This window comes from Mus musculus, chromosome 7 (genome assembly GCF_000001635.26).
Source record: "Mus musculus strain C57BL/6J chromosome 7, GRCm38.p6 C57BL/6J".
NCBI classification, from domain to species: Eukaryota; Metazoa; Chordata; class Mammalia; order Rodentia; family Muridae; genus Mus; species Mus musculus.
In genome coordinates, this window is record NC_000073.6 from 127,965,578 (window position 1) to 127,991,372 (window position 25,795).

The 25,795-nt window shown below is 43.1% G+C and overlaps 1 protein-coding gene across 4 annotated transcripts; it reads left to right on the top strand.

Moving 5' to 3' along the window:
- The first annotated feature begins 1,211 nt into the window (after positions 1-1,211).
- On the top strand, positions 1,212-16,455 carry Fus (fused in sarcoma). 4 transcript variants are annotated; one of them, NM_139149.2, is made up of 15 exons: positions 1,902-2,000; positions 3,985-4,009; positions 4,140-4,294; positions 6,261-6,405; positions 6,540-6,727; positions 6,977-7,193; positions 8,823-8,857; positions 10,311-10,343; positions 11,641-11,744; positions 12,564-12,693; positions 14,315-14,416; positions 14,546-14,669; positions 15,614-15,714; positions 15,834-15,978; positions 16,214-16,455. In NM_139149.2, the coding sequence occupies exons 1-15, from the start codon at positions 1,988-1,990 to the stop codon at positions 16,251-16,253; spliced, it is 1,557 nt and encodes a 518-aa protein (NP_631888.1). In that variant the 5' UTR covers positions 1,902-1,987; the 3' UTR covers positions 16,254-16,455. The 4 variants fall into 4 exon arrangements, with proteins under 4 accessions (XP_006507823.1, XP_017177707.1, NP_631888.1 ...); NM_001347649.1 differs by having other exon boundaries at positions 6,264-6,405; XM_006507760.2 differs by lacking the exon at positions 8,823-8,857 and having other exon boundaries at positions 1,212-2,000.
- The last annotated feature ends 9,340 nt before the right edge of the window (positions 16,456-25,795 follow it).

The window sequence follows — 25,795 nt, forward strand, 5'->3', positions numbered from 1 at the left end:
ACTGAGCCATCACATCTGACTTATTCTTGTTTTGATTGACATGAGATTGGACTGTCCAATACTGACTGCAGGGCCTTCACATGGCAGAGTAAAATCCAATCCCTGGGCCTTCACATGGCAGAGTAAAATCCAATCCCTATTTTTTCCTTGCATCCAGGAGGAAGGCAATCTTCAGACAAGCTGCAGTCTAGAGGCTGCCTCCCTGCCTGTCCCCTGCCTGCTTCTCACCATCTCTCCACACTGTTCCGTGGGCGGGCCAGAGAGGGTTCCTAAGAGGAGGACAATGTCTATCTTTTCTCCAATGCCCCCTCTCAGGATACAGCTAACGTGGCTTCACAGAGCAGGTTCTCAGTCAAGCTTGGTCATTTTTGTTCTTCTTTTTTTTTTTAAATATCTTTTTAAAAAAAGATTTATTTATTTATTATGTAAGTACACCGTAGCTGTCTTCAGACACTCCAGAAGAGGGTGACCCCTCTCCTCTTCTGGATCTCGTTATGGATGGTTGTGAGCCACCATGTGGTTGCTGGGATTTGAACTCAGGACCTTCGGAAGAGCAGTCAGTGCTCTTAATCGCTGAGCCCTCTCTCCAACCCGTCATTTTTGTTCTTATCCACTTGGTAAACTCCCAGTAGAAATGTCATTCCCTCAGACCCATCCTAACCTACTCATTGCAAAATGAATTACCTGATCTCTGTGATCCCAGAGTCCCTGGTATTGGAATTACAGTTGGTTGTTTGCCCACATTCGGGTACTAGGAATTGAACCTGTGGTTTCTCTAGAGCAGCTGTCTCTCCAACCCCCTTGAATTTCGTTTTGTCCTTGAACTGACAAAAAGTGTTCATGCCTTTAAATGCTTTCAATCATTTCCTGTAACCAAGAAGCATTTTGTAGTTCCCCAGGCTTAGACTTTAAAGATCAGAAGGTCTGACCCTGAACTGCCTCGTACCTCATTCACATTCTTAGTCTAGCCGCTCACTGCTCTCATAAGATCCATCTCCCCTCCACCTCTGCCTAGCTCCGGGACTGGAGAGGTAGGCAGGGTCATGCACAGGCTAAACGATCGCTCTATCATTAAGCTACATTCCTCAGATTTCTTTACAAGATGATGATGGGGGAAAACCAGGACGACTGTAATTCCAGGATGCACAGGGCTAAGGCAAATAGGATCAAGGATTCGAGATCAACTGAGCGGTACTGAGAGGCCAAATTAAAAAAAAAAAGGGGGGGGGTAATTGTGGGTTTGAAGCCTCTTAAGTTGTATACATATGTGTTATTGTTGAACCAGCCTTAGGGCCATAGGGTCCAGACTAAAGCTCATCTTCTTCCAGGTTAAACGTCACAATCTATAAACCTTGTTAAGGTCTAAAGAACAGCAAGCCGAGGCATTCCTAAGTGAAAAACGAGACTGATCAGTGTGCTGTCTGTCAGGAGAGAATGTGGAGGACCAGAGCGACACTGCGTTCGACTCAGTTGCTAGGCCAGGGCAAGCGAAAGTATGCTGCATCTTCCCCAGTGAAAGTGGGGCCCAGCCGCTGGGCCGGTCGGAAGGATTTCGGTTCCCACACCCGGAGACTCCAGGCCTTGACTACACAGTTCCGCTCTCGGGCGCAGGGCCCTGGCACCGCCCCTAGCGGGAGGCCGGGTCGTACCATTCTGCCTCTAGTGGGGTAGAGGTGTGTCGAAGGCGAGCCCCGGGCGACGGACGAGAGCCACCGGCCGCAAGGAGAAAGCGCGTGCGAGTGTTTGGGAATAAAGCGAGTTCGTTTTCCCTCTTGTCTTCCTGAGCTCTCCGTATCCCCGGGGAAGGGTGGGGACCTGGGCGTGCCTCCCCCTCGCGCTTCTCCACTTGGTACGTCCCGGTGGCGCGTAGGCGGCAGGCGTACTTAAGGCGGGCGCGGGAGGCGGGGCCGCTCAGTCCTCGCGGCATCGCTTCGCGGTCGTCTGGAACTTTGTTGCTTGGCGGCCTGCGCTGCGCGCGTGCGCGGACATGGCTTCAAACGGTATGTGGGAGCGCGAGGCGGCGACGGCGCGTCCCTGCGAGGCCTCGTTCCCTCGCAGCAAGGCTTTTGGCTTTCGGCTGGGCCTGCGGTGGCGGGCGAGTGGGCTCCCCCACCTCTGGCGGGAAGCAGCGGGTGGAGGGAAGGGGAGGGCGGTGTCGCCATTTTGTTTGGCTCCCCTGGCGCCTTTGGCGCGGAGACCGTGGGTTTTCTCTCCTGGCCCGGTCACTTGAGTCGAGTGTTGAGAGAGACGCTGCCTGGCGACGTGGGGTGACCGGGGTGAGGGAGCTCTGGGTCTCCGCAGCTTCGCCCCACCCCCTCCCCTCCCTCCGTTCCCGGCCTCGCTTTGTCGCAGTGCTGCATCCGGGCACTTGGTGCGCGCACGCGCTCCTCTGGCCCCTCCCCCTTCTCGCCGCGGCCCCCCTCCCCCCCGCCAGGAGTTGGTCCGTTTTTTTTACTTTTTTCTTTTTTTCTTTCTTCTTCTTTCTTTCTTTCTTTCTTCTTCTTTTTTTTTTTTTTTTTTTTTTTTTTGTCGCGAGACCCTCGGCGGAAGACTTGTGGTCCGGTGCTGGCCTCGCCCTGCTCGCTGGGTCCCTTGGGAAGGGGCGGGGCCACCTCTTCCCGCCTCCGTGGCCGCGCAGCGGGAGCGGAAGCTCCTGGCTGGCCTGCGTGTCCGTGGGATTGGGAGGACCGCCAGGGGATGACCAACGGAGTCAGGGACCCCGGCCTGAGTTTCCCACTTCAGAGTTGAGTTTTCCTAAGGCCGGAAGGAAATCAGAGGAGTCGCTCTCCGAGGCCACACCCTCTCGCTGTCAGTTTTGTCCCAGTGCGGGGGTAGAGCTTGGGTTTCCTGCAGGGAGCTGCTGAGCTACAGCTTCCCAGATTGTTGAAAGTGCTGTCTGCTTTGGGTGCGCATGGTAGGCGGGAGCTCAGTTATTTGGAGCCACACGTCGGGAACCTTGGGAGCACCATGCCATTTGGGGGTTGGAGAGTCCCATTCTTCTAGCTGCTTCCTTGGGCTTGAACTCAACTGTGTAATAGCGCTGACTGTCAAAGTTAATCTTGACATCCGGTGATACCACCTTTCCTGTATACAGAGCTGCTGTGAAGATATAAAATGTGGTGACGTGTGTTGCAGGCCTTGGAAAGACCTGCAACAAGTCAAAAGGATTTTTAAACTTAAGGGATGATCTGTATTTTGAGTTTTTTTTTTTTTTTTTTTTTTTTTTTAAAGATTGAGCCAGGTTTGGTGGCACACACCTTTAGTTTCAGGACTAAGAGGTAGAAGTAGGCAGATCTATGTGAGTTCGAGGTGGTCTACATATTGAATTCTGGGATAGATACATAATCGAGACTTCTGTCTCAAAAAAGAAAAAAGGCAAAAAGGACATGATGTTGGATTTTTTTTTTTTGTTGTTGTTGTTTTTTTTCGAGACAGGGTTTCTCTGTGTAGCCCTGGCTGTCCTGAAACTCACTCTGTAGATCAGGCTGACCTCGAACTCAGAAATCCATCTGCCTCTGCCTCCCAAGTGCTGGGATTAAAGGCGTGCGCCACCACGCCCGGTCCGATGTGGGGCATCTTTAATCCCAGCATTTGGGAGGCAGAGGCAGATGGAGCTTTGTATGTATTAAATTGGAGGCCATCCCGGTCTACAGAGTGAGTTCTATGCAGAGAAACCCTGCCTCTAGATAGAGAACCAGTCCACCCACAGAGCTCTGTGGCTGTCATGCTTAGTGGTCGCTTGTTTAGTGGGTCCCAAGCAAGCCCTGGGTTCTACCCAGAACAAAAGTCTAAGACTTATTGGTGTCTAGAAATTTGTGCTTTCTTTGCTTTTTGTAATAAAACTTGGCCATTTTGTCTCATGAGGAACTAACTTATGCCTGTTTTTGTAGATTTGTTTCATCTGGAGTGCCTAGTACAAAAGTTGAAGAATTTATTTCTATTCTTAACTAAAATTAAGACCTTTTTCTTTCCCATCTTTTACAGACTATACCCAACAAGCAACTCAAAGGTGAGTATACTGTTTCTGGTCTGATGCTAGAAGACAGCAAGGGTGATTGATCTAACTTGAGTTTTATGTATTTCTGTATGCTTTTGTTCTTATTCTTTTAGTTGAAGATTACTGGTCTGTTTTCTTGTAGCTACGGGGCCTATCCTACCCAGCCTGGGCAGGGCTACTCCCAACAGAGCAGTCAGCCCTATGGCCAACAGAGTTACAGTGGTTATGGCCAGTCAGCTGACACTTCAGGATACGGCCAGAGCAGCTATGGTTCTTCTTATGGACAGACCCAAAACAGTGAGTTCTTAGTAGAACACATCTTCATTTCTTTATGAATGTTAACTTTTCTTAAACCTGAACAATACCGAAATTCCCACATTTTCCCTAAAGTTTTGTAGTCATTCTTTTAAAACAAAAATACTGATTTGTAATTGATTTTATATTGGACTATTTTCTTCCTGCTTACTATTTTTGTGAAAAAGCAAGTTTGCTAAAGAGAGAACCAGTTTAGAATGACGGATAGGAAGGAAATGGTCTGCTTGGGAATTCTTGAAGTTGGCTGACAATCTGTGATTCACAGAGGTGGTGCCATTTTTACCTCACAAGGGCAAAACATTTTTCTTTCCATATCAGCACATTTAAAATGTAGTTAGGGCCAGGAGTGGTGGCACACACAACTTTATCCAGCACTCTGGGAGGCAGAGGCTAGTAGATCTCTTGAATCTTGAGTTGGAGACCAGCCTGGTCTACAAGGTGAGTTCCAGGACAGCCAAGGGCTACACAGAAATCCTGTCTTGAAAAAAACAAAAACAGATTAAAATGCAGTTTGTAGGAATCTTTTGTGTTATGATTAGTGGCACAGGTGTCTAGATTTAGGACAGATAGAATGGAATTGAACCTTTATTAAACAGTGATATTAGTGACATTGAAGATGTGGAATGCTGCTGTAATCTTAGTACCTGGGATGTGGCGGTGGAGAGTCAGGGTCTTGTTCATTTAGGACTGGTTCTCAACCTTCCATTAGATGGAATTAGCTGTAACCCTTTAATACAATTCCTCATCTTGTGTGACCCCCAACTATAAGATTATTTTCCTTACTACTTTATATACTGTTAATGGTAACAGATATGTTCAAAGAAAGAGGTGTCACCTGACAGGTTGAGAACCACTGATTTAGAAGTTGAGGCAGCTTGAATTCTGTGAGACCTGTCATAAAGGATTGGGTGGGTGGGTGCAGAGATGACCTAGCAGCTGAGACTGGCCAGATACTTGACTATATATTTGAGGATGGTCTTGAGCCTTCTGATTTTCCTGCCTCCAAGTGTTGGGAGCAGAAGCACGTATTATAATACTTGCTCTTTTTGTTTGTTTGTTTTTTTGAGACAGTGTTTCTCTGGGTAGCCCTGGCTGTCCTGGAACTCACTTTGTAGACCAGGCTGGCCTTGAACTCAGAAATCTGCCTGTCTCTGCCTCCCAAGTGCTGGGATTACAGGCGTGCGCCACCACGCCTGACTATTTTTTTTTTTTTTTTTTAATACTTGGTTTGTTGAAGATCGAATGAACTTGTATGTGTGATAAGTAAACACGGTCGGCTGAACTACATCTCTAGCTCACTCCCCTTTTGCTTGAGATAGCTTCCTGATTTTGAAGATCACCGTGAAACACTGGGCTAGGTTTGTTTTAAGATTAACAAATTTGGGCTGGTGAGATGGCTCAGTGGGTAAGAGCACCCCGATTGCTCTTCCGAAGGTCCGGAGTTCAAATCCCAGCAACCACATGGTGGCTCACAACCACCCGTAATGAGATCTGACTCCCTCTTCTGGAGTGTCTGAAGACAGCTACAGTGTACTTACATATAATAAATAAATAAATCTTTAAAAAAATTAACAAATTTTAGCTGGGCGTGGTGGCGCACTTGGGAGGCAGAGGCAGGCAGATTTCTGAGTTCGAGGCCAGCCTGGTCTACAGAGTGAGTTCCAGGACAGCCAGGGCTACACAGAGAAAAACCAAAAAAAAAAAAAATTTTTTTTTTTAAATCAGGAAGTGTATTTTTTTTCCAATCTAATTCTTGCCCTGTCTCCCTCCTCTTTCTCACTAAGTAGCTGTGTTTGACCTGAACTGGATATGTAGACCAGTTTGGCCTCACACTGAACAGAGATCTGCTTCTGTCTCCCAAATGCTAGGATTAAAAATGAGCACTGCATACCTGGTCTTTTTTTTTTTTTTTTTTTTTAAATTGTACTTATAACTTTTTTCTTTGTAGCAGGCTATGGAACTCAGTCAGCTCCCCAGGGATATGGTTCCACTGGAGGCTATGGCAGCAGCCAAAGTTCACAATCTTCTTATGGGCAGCAGTCCTCCTACCCTGGCTATGGCCAACAGCCAGCTCCTAGCAGCACCTCAGGAAGGTAAGGTGGTATAGGAGAGGGGAAAGGCCAGAAGGTGTTGGTGAGCTGCTGGGTCTCGGATGGACTAAAAGTAAAGCAAGTGTACTTTGGCATTTTACAAATCATAATTTTGGTTTTCATTGTTTCCCATTTAGTTATGGTGGCAGTTCTCAGAGCAGCAGCTATGGGCAACCCCAGAGTGGAGGTTATGGTCAACAGTCTGGCTATGGTGGACAGCAACAAAGCTACGGACAACAACAAAGCTCCTATAACCCACCTCAGGGTTATGGACAACAGAACCAGTACAACAGTAGCAGTGGAGGTGGTGGAGGGGGTGGTGGAGGTGAGGAAGTAGCTTTAGTTCTATCTTCTTATTCTCCAAATTTGCCCATATCCTAAAAAAGTGGCTTTTTTGTTTACTTGGTTCCTAATGTTTACTGTCCTTTCAGTGGTACCATTGACCCTTTCCATGATGCTTCACATCCCTTCACTTTTGTTGCTGAAAACTGAAACAAATTTGTGTATGCTAAGCATACATGACTACTAAGCACCCCTCCTTACATTAAAAAGCATTCTTTTGTTTTCCTTACAGGCAACTATGGCCAAGATCAGTCCTCTATGAGTGGTGGCGGTGGCGGTGGTGGTTATGGCAATCAGGACCAGAGTGGTGGCGGCGGCGGCGGCTACGGGGGAGGCCAACAGGATCGTGGGGGCCGAGGCAGGGGCGGTGGAGGTGGTTACAACCGAAGCAGTGGTGGCTATGAACCCAGAGGCCGTGGAGGTGGCCGAGGAGGCAGAGGCGGCATGGGGTAGGTGTCTCATAAGCCAGGGAGTACCTTCAGTGGGGAATGTTGCATGGATTTCCTTTGAAGTCAATCCCTAGTGCATGGTTAGTATTGTTCTCTGGGCATTATGTAAGGGCTTCAGTTTGTGGCCAGTAGTGTTTCTTTGTATATTCATTCATTCATTCATTCCTATTATGTTTTTGTGAGAACTTGGGAGCCAAAAAATCTCATTTATAGCTCTTGAGTAGAGATTTGGGTATTGGTGTATTTATTTCCAAAGAAAAAGAATATACACAGATACATATGGATTGAAGTCATTGTTATCTCAGGCAAGAAACTTGGGAGTAAAGACTTGTTTGCAGGGGAAACCTATTCTATTCCTGGGAAATATTAGGGAAACTTGTTCTGTGTATTCCCATGTGTCTTCCAAGGGAGTTGGTAATGGCTAACTTGACCTCAGCTTCTAGGAATTGGCTATTTACTCATCTATATTCTGTAGTTACTTGAATCATGAGCCTGATTTGCACTAATTTGACTATGACTTTGTGTGTGACTTGGTTCATTTATGGGGTCTTCTGACTGAAGTGTGCAGACTTTCAGGGTAAAGTACACTTTACAGTGGTATTCTGCTTTCTCATTCCACTGTTTTACCTTTTCTTGGTCAAACATCAAATCAACTTGTCCAACCGGATTTCTTCTAGTTGAAGTAAAACCTTAGATTTGATGTTAAAACAGTTTGTCAAATCTGTTGGTGACTTTGAAGGGACCTTATTATTTCCCTTGAAAAGGGGAAAATGTCAGTGGTATTTCTTTTTTTGAAGAAAGGTTTTTTGAAGAAAGTAGGTAGTTTGTACATGGTAAGTATTCAGAGGTGGGTGGGGGCATTCTCAAAACCATGCAAAACTATGAAAAACTCTTGTTGTGTGCGTGTGTTTAATGCAAAACTTTAAAAAGAAAAACAACTGTTATGTGACTGTTAACTTGCTCTGCATTTTATGTGCCACAGGTATGAAAGGTGACATTGCAAAATACTCCGCTCTTCTCACAGTGTAGAAGGGGTGACCCCGGGGGTGAAGGGTGATTTAAAAACAGCTCAGTAGTTAGGATAGGGCTTAGCTGAGTTTGTCTTGCTCTAAGGGGAAATTGCCTTTGGTTATGACTTTTTATGGAATGGGGTTGGGTCTGCTTGCTGCTTTCAAAGCAAAAACCACAAAACAAAACAATGAAAAATCACGTGTTCAGGGCTATCTCAGGGCCTGGTGTGAAATGTCTTCTGGGAAATTTGGGGTAGATCTTTTAAACCAACTGCTGGGTTGTCCACCACTTGCTACAAGAGGAAAAAACATCTACGTCAGAAGAACAACCAAGGAAAATGAGCTTTTTTTTTCCAGAGGATATAGATAAAACTTTTTAAAGTAAAATCCTTAACTGTGTCTGAGAAATTGCACACGTGTGTGTGATAAGCTCAAAGGTCAGACAAGGGTGGTCAGGAAGGGGTATATTTTAGTAGCCTCTTGAATCTTTTTCCCAAAACAACAATCCATGTTTGGGGAATATTAAAAAAAAAACCCAAAAAAAACCAAAAAACAAAAAACCAACCCTTTTGTAGCCGTTGGAAGCTTCATGTCCTTTCTTCTAACTTGTCTTCTCCAGCGGAAGTGACCGCGGTGGCTTCAATAAATTTGGTGGTAAGTGAACAGAGTTTCCAAAATTCCCAACTCCCAGCAATGCTTTGTCTGATTGTTCATTTGCAGATGTCTTAGCGTGTTAAGTGTCAAAGGTTTCTAAAGTGTCTGTAGCCACCTCCAGAAGGGGTGGGGTAGAATGCCTCCTGCTGCCAGATGTGTGCTAACTGGAGGCCAGCAGGGATAAGCTCTTGGCAGTCTGCTATGTTACTAAATTGGTTTTACACAAGTTAATAGTATTATTTAGTAGGCCTCTTGGTGGGTGTTGCCACATCTAGCACTTAGTGACCACACCATCCTGGGCAACTGGGGGATGTTCTGGAACATGTGGTGCCAACTTGGCTTTAGGATCCTTTTGATCAGTGTGTCCAAGGTGTGTGTGTGTGTGTGCGTGTGTGTATGTATACACAATCTCCCAAATGTTTTAATTTAGGGAGAGGGACATGAAATAGTGCCCTGCCCTGAAGATGGTAAAGTTGGTGTATATATATTTATATTAAATAGTGATGTCAATGCAATTCTACATATGTACTCAGACAAATATATAGGAACTAGATCTGGGAAGGAAGGTGTGGACTACAAGAAAGATCTTGAGTGTATTGCTCATGGGAAATAACCAGGTTTTACACAGCACAAACTTGAATTCATGGAAAAAAATGGCAAATTTGAGAAGTCTCCTAGTAAGCTGGAACTTTTCTGGTTTGTTTAACAAAATGGTTTCTTGATTTGTCTAAAAACACTTAAAGCCAAAGGCTTGGGTTCATGACTTAGGTGTCATTGTGTACAGGTACAATATTTTTATATGGTGAATTTAGATAAACATTGGTTAAAGATGGTGTCTGGAAAAAAATAGGCTGTATTATGAAAACACTTCTGGTCTGTTCCCTGGGACATGCTTTTAAAATACAATAGTAGCTACTATGTATGTTATTTTCATGTTGCTTTGGGGAAACAACATGGTTAAGAATGGTTTTCAAGATGAAATTAAAAATTGTTCTACAAGGGTTGTCTTTGGTGTAAAAGTTTGGAGAAACTGGATGGATGCACTTTACATTGCTGGTGTTGAGCTTACTATGCTTCTCTTGTGAGAGAACAGGGCCAAGTTATGTATGAGTTGGTTGGTTAATTTAAAAGAATTACTAATTCCCCTACCCCCATCTGTGCTGAGGACATTTCCCAGCCCTAGCTGGGGGAAAACAGCATTTTCTTGAAGTGTGTGGCATTATCAATGGGGATTCAAAGTAGCAGATCTTAAGAAAGAGGCCCTTGTCTCCGTCTAGAATTTTCTCCATTGGGAAGGCCTCAGGATAGGGTTTGGAGAGAGGCTGGAAGCAATTACCTAATACATTCCAAGAATTTGCATTTGATGTTAATTTGTTGCCTTATCTGTCCTTTCCTGTTAGCTAATGGTTCCTTTTCCTTGTTTTTGTTTTCTTTTTTTTTTCATGTAACTAAGGTCCTCGGGATCAAGGATCTCGTCATGATTCTGGTAAGCCCATGGTTTTTATATAGTATTCACTTGGATTTTCTTAGAAACAAAAAATACTGCAAAAGTGGAGAGTGATGGGAGGGGCTGTATAAATGCTAGAAACCCTGGATCTGGAAGTTTAGACTTCAGATTCTGGTATTTATTATTTCTAGTACGTCGTGGGTCTTGCTTGGGAGCTGTTCTTTTAAAGTTGATGGTGTTTTAAAGTCCAAAAATTACTAAACCAGACAATTTTTTACTTATTTTTTTGGATTTTTGAGATGGATTTCTCTGTATGACTCAGAAATCCACCTGCCTCTGCCTCCCAAGTGCTGGGATTAAAGGCGTGCGCCACCACACCCGGACAGACATGATGTTTCGTACCTTTATTCCTAACAGGATGATCTCTTGAGTTCATGTCTAGGCCATCCTGCTCTACAGAGCTAGTTCCACGACAGCCTGGGCTATACAGAGAAACTAAACTCAGTTTTAAAAACCAAAACAAAGAAATGCACACATGTAAACTGTTGAGTAACATTAGGTGGATAAAAAGACCAGACTGAAAGATGTGTTAAGGGAACCACTTTACTAGATGTTTTTTGATGGTATTCCTATAGGCTATACTATATTTAAATGTGAAATTGGTCTCATTCCTTTCTTTTGATTTTTAGTTACAGTCATCTACATAATTATTTTGAGGCAGGATCTCTACATAGCCTTGGCTGTCTTGGAACTATGTAGACCAGGCTGTTTTTAGAATTCAGAGATCTGGGGCTGGAGAGATGGCTCAGTGGTTAAGAATACTGACTGCTCTTCCAGAGGTCCTGAGTTCTAATCCCAGCAACCACATGGTGGCTCACAACCATCTGTAATGGGATCTGATGCCCTCTTCTGATGTGTCTGAAGACAGCAGACAGTGCTCACATACAGAATTAATTAAAAAAAAAAAATTCAGAGATCCACTTGTCTCTGCATCCAGAGTGCTGATATTAAAGGAGTGTTCCACTATGCCCTGGCATAAAAAGTTTTTTTTTTTAAACTAAGGAGTCTAGAAATGAAAGTTTGGAAACTGGTTTTTATATTGGGTGTTGGTGTTTCAAGGACAGTAATGAGTAAATGTAAAATTTTTGAAGGAAGTAGATAATACTTAAATATGGATTGTTTTTGATTATCCAATAAGATACTGTGTAACTGGTAAGAATCCTGAGCATTTTTCTTGAAAGCTTTAAAAGTACACATATATGGTTGGTATACCTGGCTAACTTGTCTTTCCGTTTTTTCTTCAAACCTTTCTTTTAATGTGTTGTTGAACAAGCAGAACAGGATAATTCAGACAACAATACCATCTTCGTGCAAGGCCTAGGCGAGAATGTTACAATTGAATCTGTGGCTGATTACTTCAAGCAGATTGGAATTATTAAGGTACTTGATAAACAGTAGGTACTTCCTCTTAACTGTATTACAGGCTCTTAGATTCTTGCCATTAGAAACAAGTCTTAGTGATCTCAGTAGTAAAAACAATCTTTGGCATTTTTTGAGATTGGAGTATAATCCTTTTTTCAAAAATATATTTAATCTGTTTATTCCCAGCAGAGACAGGTGATCTCTGATCTAGGTTCATGGCTAGCCTGGTCTATATGAGGTTCAGAACAGCTAGGATTTTGTAGCGACTGTCTCAAAAAATAAAATTCAGTGGAATGTTGGGATTTTAAGTGTATTCCTCTTATAGCTAGCAAAACCAATGGTTGTTGCTTTTTAAGAAGAAACCACAGAAAGATAACATCTGATGAAGAGCTTGCTCAAAGACAGTGTAAACCATGGCTAGATTTAAGTTACATGACAGGAAGAGTAATTGGGAAGAGAGGAGCCAAAGTTTGGAATAAGTGTTAGGGGAAAGATGGAGGTTTGGTTTCTACAGGCTCTGCATTTGTAGATAGAACTAACTTTAGATCAGTTGTATTTAATTTGAACTTGTCCAGATTAAAACAGTATAACAAAACAACTACATAACATTGCTATTTAGGTATAATTGTAAGTACTGTGACGTTTTGGTGCCTTGTTGGAGATTGAGCCCTATGAATTGTGGCAGAGAAAGTACTGTATCCACTGAGTACATCCATAGCCTATGGAGATATTAAAGGGAGTACAGTGAATTGTATGTAGGCTATATACAGGTACTAGGCCAAGACTTGCATGTGTCATCTAAAAATCGTTTTTTTTTTTTTTTTTGTTGTTGTTCAGACAAACAAGAAAACTGGACAGCCTATGATTAATTTGTACACAGACAGGGAAACTGGCAAGTTGAAGGGTGAGGCAACAGTTTCATTTGATGACCCACCTTCTGCTAAAGCAGCTATCGACTGGTTTGATGGTATGTATTAAAACTAGGGTGGGCTGTGGGTTAGGGAAGCAGGTTCCATTTTGTTTGTTTGTTTTTTTTTTTTTATTGTGTATGGAAAGATGTTTGATGTTCAGACAATGACTTACAGGTAACAGTTCTTTTAAGTGGTTCATAGGGATGGAACTTGAGTGGTCAGGCTTGTCATCAAGCACCTTTACCTGTTGAGCCATCTTGGTGTGGTTTCATTTTTGTTCGTGTCCCATTAGTATTCTATACATCTTTCCAAGAAGACAGTCTTAGATCTTTTGGATCTAAGTGTTTTGGATCTGCAGGTCTCAGCATTTATTGTGTACATGGGTGCGCATGTGCATGCCATGGCATAAGTAGCAAACCATCTGGGGTAATTCCTTTTACCATATGGGCTCATAGGATTGAACATGGGTCATCAGGCTTGGTGGCACTCATACCAAGTTATCTTGCTTTTTTGTATGGTGCTGGAGTTCTAAATCAGACCCTTTCATATTATACTGCTTTTACAGCCCTGTCTCCCCACCCCGTCTTTTGAGACAGGGTTTCTCTGTGTAGCCTTGACTGGTCTCAAACTAGAGATCTGCCTCTTGAGTACTAGGATTGAAGGCATGTGCCACCACTGACCAGCCCCAAAACCTTTATAGCTACTTGTAAAATTCTTACTTTTAAAAGTTAAATTAGCCCCTTAATTAGCACCATCTTGGGGCCTCATGAAAGGACTCTGCTCTGGAGTCAGCTCCACCACACCACAGATGTGGACCCTTCTCAAGTGGCACGCAGCCCAATTCTGAGCCTGTCTCCTTGTTTGTGAAATAGAAACAGGAGTATCCCATTTGGGTTCTTGTGAATGGCACATGTTATAAAATATGGCAATCACTCAGCCCTGAACCTCATACAGCATTAGCGCAGCAAATCAGAATTCTCTCATTTACTCTCCCCAAACACATGGGCTCACCCCCTTCCTCTAATTTCCTCCCCAATCCAATTCAAGTAAATTTGCTGTTGCGGGAGAGGGAGTGGGACACCACTGTGTAAGGAGTCTAGGAATGGGGAATTTTCCTGGAAACTGGGAGAAGATTCCTTGATGCAGAGGCGGCTAGGAGGAACATGAGCTAACCAGTACCCCCAGAGCTCCCTGAGACTAAACCACCAATCAAAGAAAACACACGGAGAGACTCATGCCTCCAGCTGCATATGTAGCTGAGGATGGCCTAGTCAGTCATCAATGGGAGGAGAGGCTCTTGATCCTGTGAAGGTTCTATGCCCCAGTATAGGCGAATGCCTGGGCCAGGAAGCGGGAGTGGGTGGGTTTTTGGGGAGGCAGAGGGGCTAGGGCATTTTCGGAGGGGAAACTAGGAAAGGGGATAACATTTGAAATGTAAATAAAGAAAATATCTAATAAAAAAAGTTAAGAGTGAAGCTGGGCATGGTGATGTGTGCCTTTAATTCCAGCCCTTGAGGGGCAGAGGGAGGTGGACCTCTGAGTTTGAGGTCACCTCAAATAGTGAGTTTCATGACAGCCAGGGCTACAACTCCGTCCCAAACAAACAAATAGTAAATTTCCACAAAGGTTTTCAAACATACTTAGTTTTGGTTAAATCACCCACTGTTACTTCTTAAGGTAAAGAATTCTCTGGGAATCCTATTAAAGTTTCATTTGCTACCCGCCGAGCTGACTTCAATCGGGGTGGTGGAAATGGTCGCGGAGGCCGAGGGCGAGGAGGTGAGTCTTTTATATTTTTCTGGTTTAAAGAGGTTATGGAACACAATGTAGAAGATGATAAAAATAAGTTTTATGGAAGAGGTAGGCTAACCAAACTAAGGAAATGATTAATGATTGCATCTGTACTAGGACCCATGGGCCGTGGAGGCTATGGAGGAGGTGGCAGTGGTGGTGGTGGCCGGGGAGGATTCCCCAGTGGAGGTGGTGGAGGTGGAGGACAGCAACGAGCTGGAGACTGGAAGTGTCCTAATCCGTGAGTATTTTGCTTTTTTTAAAAAGTTCTTGTGTGGTGTTAATATTTTAAGTGTTTGGAAGTTTGCAAGGTCATGTTGTCAATGGGAGATTGAGTTTATAGTTTACCTAGGAAGGTCAGTTTTTAGTTTTTGGACATACTATCTTACCAAGTGCATGTCTAGAACTTTAGGGAGTACAGAACCCTATTTGTCTTTTTTTAAAGACAGTTTCTCTTTGTGGTCCTGGCTGTCCGGGAGCTTACCATAAAGACCCAGCTGGCCTCAAACTTAAAATATATACACCCATCTCTACCTCCTAAGTGCTGGGATTAAAGGCTTGTGCCCCAATCACCTGGTTTTTAGTTAATTTCCCATTGCCACGATAAGACATCATGACCAAAGCAACTTAGAGATAGTGTTTAACTTGGGGCTCAGTTTCAGGGGGTTAGAGTCCATGACCTTAGTGGTTGGGAGAATGGAGCTGAGCAGGCAGGCATGGCATGGGATAATAGCCGACAACTCATCTTGAGGCAGTAACTGAGGAGAGAGAACTGGGTTTTTGAAGTCAGCCCCCTAGCCCACCTCCTAATCCTCATCACCTGGGAACCCAGTATTCAAACATGGGCCTAAACCTCCAATTGCCATTCAAACCACAAATAGTAGATACTAAGAGACCTATAACTGAGATTTGAAGTGGGTAGATAGTGCAGGCAGCGTAATGTGCTGGACAGAAAGGTGATGGGTGATCATGTGTAGATAACAGTGGAGTAAGACTTAATTTCAAACATGAATTACTGAAACTTTGTATTGACAGCTGATCTGTGACTAACCTAAAGTGTGGAAAGGTTGAAAGGTAATTGTTTAGGTTTAATAACAACTTTTGTTTTGGTTCTTGGTGAGAAATAGGTTTTGAAGTTTTGTGAATTCAATTGTACCTCTTACAAATTGCCTTTCATTTCTTTAGTACATGTGAGAACATGAACTTCTCTTGGAGAAATGAATGCAACCAGTGTAAGGCACCTAAGCCAGATGGCCCAGGAGGGGGACCAGGAGGCTCTCATATGGGTAAGAAGGGAGCAGAGCTGGAACTGAGAGCTCCAGAAAGAGCCCCACACTTGAGATTTGCAAAGGTCACGGGAGGGAAGGTAGAAGAATTGAAGATGATAACATGACTTTTTTTCTAGGGGGAAACTATGGAGATGATCGACGTGGCAGAGGAGGATATGACCGGGGCGGCTACCGGGGCCGAGGAGGGGACCGTGGGGGCTTCAGAGGGGGCCGGGGTGGTGGGGACAGAGGCGGTTTTGGCCCTGGCAAGATGGACTCCAGGTGAGTAAGTCAAAACAAAAGTCAAGAAAATTGGTCAGAGATCATGAGGAAATCAGGTTTCCCTGGGAAAGTCAGCTTAGCTGGTTACATTTTTGGGAAGGAAGAAGAAAAGTTCAGAACCCAGTCTTTGAGGCTGTTTTGCTTTAAAGTCATTTGTTGGGTAGCAGAGACTTGAAGGGTGTGCATGGGTAGGGTAGTTCAGTAACACGTAATCTAACATAACTTTTTCTTTCAGGGGCGAGCACAGACAGGATCGCAGGGAGAGGCCATATTAGCCTGGCTCCTGAAGTTCTGGAACTCTTCCTGTACCCAGTGTTACCCTTGTTATTTTGTAAACTTACAATTCAGGATCGCTCATGGATATTTTTTTTTGGGGGGGGTGGGGCGGTTGTGTGTGTATGTGTGTGTGTGTGTGTCAGACTACCCTAATTGTAACCATATCTCTGGTTCCCATTAAAAAACATCATTTTAGTTAAATTCTGTTTCCCCCAGTTTACTTTCTGAAGAATGGGTCCATGTTATTAATGTGGGGCAGTATTATTCCCCCAGAAATTGTCTTGCACAGCAAGAATTGGAATAATTTTTTTCCTACCTAGCAGGAAGTAAGATAAATACATTTTTTTTTTTTCCTGAGACAGGGTTTCTCTGTATAGCCCTGGCTGTCCTGGAACTCACTTTGTAGAACTCACTTTGTAGACCAGGCTGGCCTTGAACTCAGAAATCCGCCTGCCTCTGCCTCCGCAGTGCTGGGATTAAAGGCGTGCGCTACCACGCCCCGCTCAGATAAAGTAATCTTGATGCAGGAGAGAAAAGACAATTTGTCTTGTGTGGTTTCTAAGAAAGTAAAATAATTGCTATTTTCTCAGGAAAAGGACAATACATACAGAGGTCTAAGTGGATCACATCTTGCCTAAATCCAGCTGTGTCTATAGGTCATTTGACATTTGATGCTTTGAACTCAACATTGTGTTTCAGCTGAGATTATAGAATTATAGAAAATTAATATAGCCCTGACCTTGAAACTGCCTCCTGGGTGCTAGGATTAAAGGTGTGTGCCCTTCCTGGCTACAGTTCTTTTAAGGGAAGTTGAACGATAAAGGGAAACTGGTGAAGTCAGTGGTAACGCCTTTTCACTTGTTATGTTTAATAACAACCCATACTTAGCAACATTTGTTGAATATTCAAATTAGTATGTAGAACTGAAAACCTTGGTAATCCCAGCACCGGGGAGGCAGAACTTCCAGCTTGATTGAGCTACATAGTAATATAATACCCTGTCCCAAAGCTAACTAATTACCCAAACCAGTTGAGCATGGTTATGGATTTCTATATTTCTGGTACTTTGGAGGTAGGAGGATCAGAAGAAGTTCAAGGCCAACATGGACTGCAATCATGCAACACCCCCCCCCCCCCAAAAGACAATTTTCCCGAAATGGGCAAGCATCATGTCTCAGAATGTATCACAAACAGTAAACTGAAACATGCTGTTATTTTTGTGTTATGCTTTTTTTGAGGTAGAGTTTTTCTTTATAGACCATGCTGGCCTTGAACAGAGGTCTGTTTGCTTCTGTATCCATAGTATTGGGATTAAAGTTGTGTACCACCAACCCCCAGCATGTAAGTAACATGCTTTAAAAAAAGTCTCATTTTTCTCTGATTAAAGACGAGGTGTATCATCACATCCAACCAATTGCATAGTTCTCTAGCATGAACTTGCTTTTTATAGGTGACACTCACAAAGAACAGTCACAGTTAAAACTGCCTGGGCAAAGATGGGTTTTGTGTTGTGGTTTACAAGATTACAGTCTTCATAATGTTGACAAGAGCTGACCATTGATTTGTACCTCCACTGAAGGTTTTTTTTTTTTAAGATTTAGTTATATGAGTACACTGTAGCTGTCTTCAGATAAACCAGAAGAGGGCATCAGATCCTTTTTTATAGATGGTTGTGAGCCACCATGTGGTTGCTGGGAATTGAATTCAGGACCTCTGGAAGAGGAGTCAGTGCTCTTAACTGATGTCATCTCTCCAGTGCTCCACTGAAGGTTTTTTTTTTTTTTTTTGGATAGTCTTGCCTTTTCATGCCTGCTATAGGAGTCCTTGAAAATAATCCAGGGACTTGGGAGAGATGGCTGAGCAGTTAGAGTAACTGGCTATTATTCCAGGAGTCCTGAGTTAAATTTGCAGCAACCACATCTATGAGATCTTGTGCCCTCTTCTGGTATGAAGGTGTACACAGCACATAAAATTTTTTTAAAAGTATGAATCCTAGGTGGATGGTGGCGAATACCTTTATTCTCAGCACTTGAGAGGCAGGCTGAACTCAGTTCACTGTCAGCCTGGCTAGTTGCAGGACAGCTAAAAAAAAAACCAAAAATCAGAAACTTACCAGTTTTCCCACTGCTGGGATTATAGACAGGCACCATGTTGGCCTGATTTGTAGAGAATTTCTACGTTTGTATAGAAGGTGATAACTGAAGCATACCTTACATACATTGAGACCTGTAGCTAGTAAGTGGTTTCTTGCTGCTGAGTTGTGTCCCTCTCCCCTCAACTACTATCCTAAGTCATAAGTTAAAGTTTGTGCTGAAGTGTAGTTCCCCTAGACTGGGTTTTTTTGTGTAGCCCAGGCTGTCCTAGTATTCTTGCTCTGTATACCAGACTGACCACCTAGAGATGAATTATTTCATCTACAGAGCTAGTGACTAGAGGCAGGAAATTATGGCTCTATTAGAGGCTCACCTGCCTGCATTGAAGGAGTAGGCATGCTCTAAAGGTTGAATGTTCCAAGTGCTCTTTGGGCAGTGCTATGTTACACTTGGTATATGTGTGGGAACTCTTAGGCCCGGATATGAACTCTTGACATGCTATTTGATGTGTTAATTTGGTTTGAGAAGCACTCTTTCACATACTAGGGTGCTAATATTTTAGATTGTATCGCTAATTTTTACTTTTTAAAAATTCATTTATGTGTGTATTGTTTGCATGTTAGGTGTGGGTATGTGCAGACTAGAGGACTGTGGGAATCACTTGGAGGTAGTTATTACAGGCAGTTAATCGAATGTTGTGGGTGCTGGGAATTAAATTCAGGTCCTATAGGATCTAGTATGTGCTTTCTTGGTATTTTTTTTTTCTCTTCTTTTTGAAACTATAGCCCTGGCTGTCATAGAATTTGCTTATTATGAGTTTGTTGACCTTGGAGACATCCTTTCCTGTCCCAAAGTTGAAGTTTTTTATTACCAGATAGCTAGTGCCCAGTGTTTGGTATTGGTTAGGTTTAGTTATAGTAATGTGGATAGATGAAATAAATGGATGATAAAGTTGTGACATCCAGTGCTTTGTTTTTTGTTAGCTTTCTGACGTCTGCTTTTAGCTTCATTCTTATTACTTACCAGGCAAGTAATAGCCTTTCATGTGTCTCTTAACTGATTATAGATTTAGTTCTTTGAATTTTTATTTTCAGTCCTGTGGATTGAACCTAGAGAATCACTGCTAGACAAGAGTTCCCAATGTCTGCACATTGATTTATTTTGAACAGGGACTCTGTTGTACAGGCTGGTATCGAAGTCACTGTACCACAGGTTGGCCCTGCATTCATGATTTTTTTTTGCCTCCCTCAGCTTTTTTGAATGGCTGGCAACTTTTATACATTTTATACAAATTTATTTTATACAAATGTTACTGAATTACTGGAAACGGCTTATCTTTTTATTGTAGGTGCTTGTAATTGAACTCCGACCTATCTATGTGCTGTGTGTTTACACATTTATGCACATACATGCCATTTTATTTTATTTTTTTAATAAATGGGATGTGATTTATACATCCAGCCCTAGGACTGGGGCAGAATCAGGTGGATGGATCACTGAGTTCAAAACCAGCCTGGTTGTAGGCCAGATAGGCCTATATAGTGAGGTACTGTGTTCTGTCTGCTTTGAGTATGCTGGTGCACATCTGCAATTGGTTATGTGTGGAAATGAGAGGAAGTGTATGTTATTTCAGTTGATCTTGTGGGTTCTAGGAGTTGAAATGGCATCATGTTTGATAGCAAAAATCCTTAGCTTTCTTTTGATAACAGCTGTGCTCATTTTCCCCTATGTGAAGTGGCATATGAGCATTAACCACAGACTATGTTAATTTGCTTACATATGACTGCCCATGAGCTCCTTCATATAACTAAGCACAGCCTCAATACTTTGCCTGGATTTGGTCTTAAAACTCCTATGCTCAAAGTTGGCAAGTTTATGTTGGAGTACCAGGTGATGTTACAAATTAGGGACAACTTGGGGAGTTTGTGGGTGGGACAAGGTGTTTGGTCCATCTGTTTGCCTTCAGTTCTCAGTGTCTTCCCCCTCCCTTTATATACAAGTTCTATGTTTCAGCATATATTTTCATAGTGGGTAGAATTGCCAAGGGTTCCAAGGTTAGGAACTGAGGGTTGGTAGTACTCTTGATATTTACAGTGACATGCTTATCTTTAGAACAGGTCCAGGTCCTTGTAGCTCAATTGGGTTGAAATAACAGGGTCTCACTGTAGCTCTGGCTGCCCTGGAACTCACTATATACAACCGTCTGACCTCAAATTTAGAGATCTGCCTGCTTCTGCCTCTTAAGTGCTGAGATTACAGCTGTGCACATATTTTTCTGTCTTCTAGTCACCCATTTAAATGTGATATTTTATTTAAACAATATTTTAAAAATGTTTTTTTTTTTTTTTTGAGACAGGGTCTCTGTATGTAGCCCTGGCTGTCCTAGAACTCACTATTCTGGTCTTGAACTCAGTCTGCCTCCAAAGTGCTGGAACTAAAGGTGTGTTCCACCCCCATGATTTATTTTCACATATATATTTCCCTTAATGTGTACGAGTATAATTTTGTGTGTATACTTTTGCCCGTATGTATTTATGTGTATCATGTGCATCCTTGTCTATATATGGTGGTCTGAAGAGGGCACGATCTTCCTAGATTCGAGTTACAGATGGTTGTGAGTCACTATGTGGGTTCTGAGAACTGAATTCAGATCATCTGGAAGAGCAGCAAGTGCTCTTAACTGTTGAGTAATCTCTCCAGCACCGAATCTGCTCCCCCCGCCTCCCCCCCCCCCCCCCCCAGACAAGGGTCTTAGCCCAGGCTGTTCCTGAACTTACTAGTTCTGGGAATGACCTGGAGAACCAGTGATTAGAACTTGTCTGGCCTCTGTACAGCGCTGTGCATACATCAATATTTGTATACCACATACAAATTACCTGCTGGGGATAGTGGTTCATGTCTGTAATCACAGCACATACTTTATAAGGCTCAAACTTAGAATTGTTGGTGTTTTAGTTCACAAAGCTTTGTGAGTACTGCAACAATCAGGTATTTGACATTATTATTTTTTGGTTTGTGTTTCGAGACAGGGTTTCTCTGTGTAGCGCTGGCTGTCCTGGAACTCACTCTGTTAGACCAGGCTGGCCTCGAACTCAGAATTCTGCCTGCCTCTGCCTCCCAAGTGCTGGGATTAAAGGCACTTTCTCTTTCTCTCTCTCTCTCTCTCTCTCTCTCTCTCTCTCTCCCTCTCTCAAAGATTTATTTATTAACTTTATGTATATGAATACACTGTAGCTGTCTCAGACACACCAGAAGAGGGCATCGGATCCCATTACAGATGGTTGTGAGCCACCATGTGGTTGCTGGGATTTGAACTCAGGACCTCTGGAAGGGCAGTCAGTGCTCTTAACCACTGAGCCAGAAATCCACCTGCCTCTGCCTCCCAAGGGCTGGGATTAAAGGCGTGCATCACCACTGCCCGGCGGTATTTGACATTATTTTGTATATTCCATTTTCTTTGATATTTGCCCAGAAGTGATAATGCTATGATACTGACATGTATTGAGCTTTTGGAGACAAGGTGTGCTGGCAGATGCCCATCATCTCTTGGTATTCAGAAGCCAAAGCAGGAAGACAAAGTTGAGGCCTTTGTGGTGTTGGCCTAAAGATAATAGAATAATCCCCAATAGCAGTTAGCAGATTTGACCTGTGCCTGTTTTTTGTTTATGATGGCTAGCAATGTAAGGCTTTGGGAAATAATTGAATCTAGAGTTGTTAGAACCCATTGAATCTGGGATGAGAGGCATCTGGTAGATTTTGCACTTCCACTAATATGTAGTGTAGTCGTAACTCTTGGCTGTAGTTTTAGTCTCTGTGTACTCTGTGGCTGGGGAGGAGGAGGAGGGCTGTTTTGCTTGAGTGCTATAGTGAGAAGTCAAGCTGGACATCCTTAAAAAAAGCAACTTTTAAATTGTGTTACTGGGATTTTACTTTTTTGGAAACTAGCCTTGGCTGGCCTAGAACTTCCTATGTAGACCAGACTGACCTCAAACTCAGGCTTCTGTCTTTTTTTTTCTCTCTCTCTCTCTTGTAAACAAGGTGCATTTTTCATAAGTTTATAAGATTAACATTGTAGTTGTCTGAAGACACACCAGAAGAGGGCATCAGATCCCATTACAGTTGGTTGTGAGCTCTTTTGTGGTTGCTGGGAATTGAACTCAGGACCTCTGGAAGGGCAGTCAGTGCTCTTAACCTCTGAGCCATCTCTCCAGCCCATGCTTCTGTCTCTTAAGTGCTGATATTTAAGGTGGGTTACTACCAAACCTGGCCAAATTATTTGTAGTTTGTATATGAGTGAATATCACTTGTTTGTAGCTGGGAACAAAATTCTAGAAAGGCAAATATGTTTAGTTGATAAGCCATCTATTCAGATTCTTTTAACAGTTTTCAAAAAATGAATTAACAGGCTAGCTTGGGATAGGTGGGGCCGTGATCATAAGCTTTGAAGAAGTTTTATATAAGTACCCTGTAGCAGTCTTCAGACACAACCGGAAGAGGGCATCAGATCTCATTACTGATGATTGTGAGCCACCATGTGGTTGCTGGGATTTGAACTCAGGCCCTTCGGAAGAGCAGTCAGTGCTCTTCCATCTCGCCAGCCCCTGAAATGGAGTCTTATTCATGTTTAGTACAGAATGGCCTTGTGTTGATCTGCCAGTTGATTACTAGGACTATAGGCGTATACCTACTGACTAGAAGTTGCTTTTTGGAAAAAAAGCAGATGGGAATGGGGGTTTCCTTTATCCCAGGTTGGCCCAGGCTGTAGCTGAGGGTGACCTTGAGTACTGCTTGAGTTCTACGTCCAGATTCCTATCCTCATATGAGGTGGACAGTAGCATCGTTAAGCCAGATAAAGCCACTTAATCATGGTGTTTATCACAGATAGTGGATATCAATTGAGGCATTGGGTTTTTCAGAGATGAACCAGGCATACATTCTCTGCCTGACCTTTTTTCCTATGATTTATCCTTAATATTTTTAAATTATGTGTATATAGTGTGTGGGGATGTGTGCATGTATGTATGGCCCTGGAGCTTGAGTTACAGGTGGTTTTTGAGCTGTTTGATAAGGGTTCTGGGGACCAAACTGTCCCCATCCCTGCTTCCTCTCACTGTGTGGTCTCTTTGTCAACTCAGCTGTTTTTTTTTTTTTTTTTTTTTTTTTTGCTTTTTTTAGATTTACATATTTTGTGAACTATGGGTGTTTGCCTTCATGGATATATGTGTGTGCATCATTTGTGTGCCTGTGGGTGGTGGTGAGCCAATACGGGTGCTGGGAGCAGAATCTGGATCTTTTAAAACAGCAAGTGCTCATATTTGCTGAGCTGTCTTTCCAACCCCATGGTTAAGACTGCCTCTCTGAAGCTCAGGCTGTCCTGAAACACTGCAGACCAGGCTTCTGCCTCCTGATTGCTGGGATTATGGCATAGGGGTATATAATACAAATAGGCCCATCCAAATATGGGTTTTTATAACTAGCATAAGCCTAGCTTGTGCTGACTTTTATTGTTCAAAATTTAAGCTTGAATAGAAGATTTGAGAAGGCAAATTTATCTTGCATGGCACCTACCTACAGACTTAGGACTTGAGTGGGAGACATCAGAAAATCACAAATAGTAAGAGTCCTCTTCTCAAAAACATGCCTGGCAGGATGGCGGCACATGACTTTAAACTTAGCACTCAGGCAGAGATAGGTAGGTCTTTGAGTTTGAGGCCAGCCTGGTCTATGAGACCATCTCAAGATGCCCACCACCCTACCCCCAAGAAAAAAGGCAAAAATGTTTGTTTTTTTCTTTTGTAACTTTTAATTTTGTCAGGAGATTTGTGCGTCATTAAGAAATTGGCATGAGTTATGATGTTGGAAGTTTCTGAGTGACTCCAGTGGGGCTTGAGACTGCTGGTGACAAGTCTAGCTTCTGTCAGTTTGTTAGTGCCTAAAACAGCTGTTGTGGCTCTGGGCAGGACTGCTTGATCTGAACAGTAGTCATTCTTGCTTGTAGTGTTTCCTGTAGTTGGTTTTCTATACTTTGTGGGTTATTTTTCTCACCCTTTATCCCAATCCTATCACCCCTGGTTTTACCCTCTACCAATAGATAAAGAGGGGAGAAGGTATTAGCAAAATCCCTGAGTTGAGCTATTTTCTTTGACCATGATTATTAACAAACTGCAAACAGTCCCCCCTTGAATAACCACCAACCATGCCTCTCAGGGGCCCTAGCATTTATGTACCCTCTGAAAAGTTCCCAGAATTCCAAATGTCACACAGTTGTAGAAATTATAGCTGGCAAAACCATGCTTCTGCTAGAGCTCAAGGCAAATCATGTCAGGTGCTTCAAATAGTTCAAAGCAGTCTAACATCCCTGGGATTAAAATATTTTTGTGTTTTTTAAAGCAATCAAAATTGCAGAATTCTTAGTTTGTCTAGCTTTGGCCACTGGAGATGCGTAGGGCTGTTTGGTGGGTTAACTTTAGTTACAACCAGGATTGGAAGGTGCTTTTAGATAGTCTTTTGTGTAGCTGGTTCAGGGGTGGCAGCCCGGGTGCCCAGATGGAATTGGATGCCCTACTGGAAAGAATTGATGTTAATGTGCATGTCTGTCCCAGTGCTGTTAAGTGATGAGCTAGGTCTTGTTATTCTCACTTTGTGGAGGGATTCTGACATACAGTTTTCATCATCACTAATAAGAAGCTGGGGTTTGAATTTTCATCCTTTTGATTTTCTACTCTTAAATCACTCTAATACCAGAAATCTAAGACTTCTTAGAACTGAGTTCTCCCAGGAAAAAATACAAAGGAATAGAGGGGAGTCCCTTTGTGTGTGTGTGTTGGGGGGAGGCATGCATACCAGGGCTTGTATGTAGAGGTCAAAAGTGCAACCTTGAGTGTTGGACCTTGGTTTCTACCATGTTTGAATTACTGGAGTTTACAACTCAGAGTTCTGGGAGCTTTTAATCTGAGATTAAAGGCAGGTACCACCATGCACAGGGCATTTAAGATTCTGTGTTCTACTTTTTCCATGATTGCACTATTTTCACAGGAGAGGTAGAGGTATGAGCAGGTTACCAAGGGGGCCTAGAATACCAAACACCTATCAACTTCATTCCCTCCACCAGTGGACTTGGTCTAGTCTAAAGCCTTTACTGCAACAGGCCTCTGACTGGACCTCCCTGCTAGACCTGAGACCAAAGCTGGTCATAATAACAGATACTTAGGACACCTGAACTGCAAACTTAGTCCTTAAGCCCCATCCAACCCCATCATCTCTCATACAGTTTTCCATATGTACCCCACTGTCTGTTCACACTTGGCACCAAACACTTGGATTACAACTCATGGAAACCTTGAAGTCTACTTGTCTCAGCATGCTCAAAGCATGCACAAACACTGGCTCAGAGAATATTACTTTTCAGTATCTCTAAGACGAAATAAACCATTGCCACAGTGTATTTT

Excerpts from the sequence above, each read along its gene's own strand:
- Fus (NM_139149.2), top strand. Across the intron at positions 7,194-8,822 it reads GGAGGCAGAGGCGGCATGGG|CGGAAGTGACCGCGGTGGCT; the intron begins GTAGGTGTCTCA and ends TGTCTTCTCCAG. Across the intron at positions 11,745-12,563 it reads AGCAGATTGGAATTATTAAG|ACAAACAAGAAAACTGGACA; the intron begins GTACTTGATAAA and ends GTTGTTGTTCAG.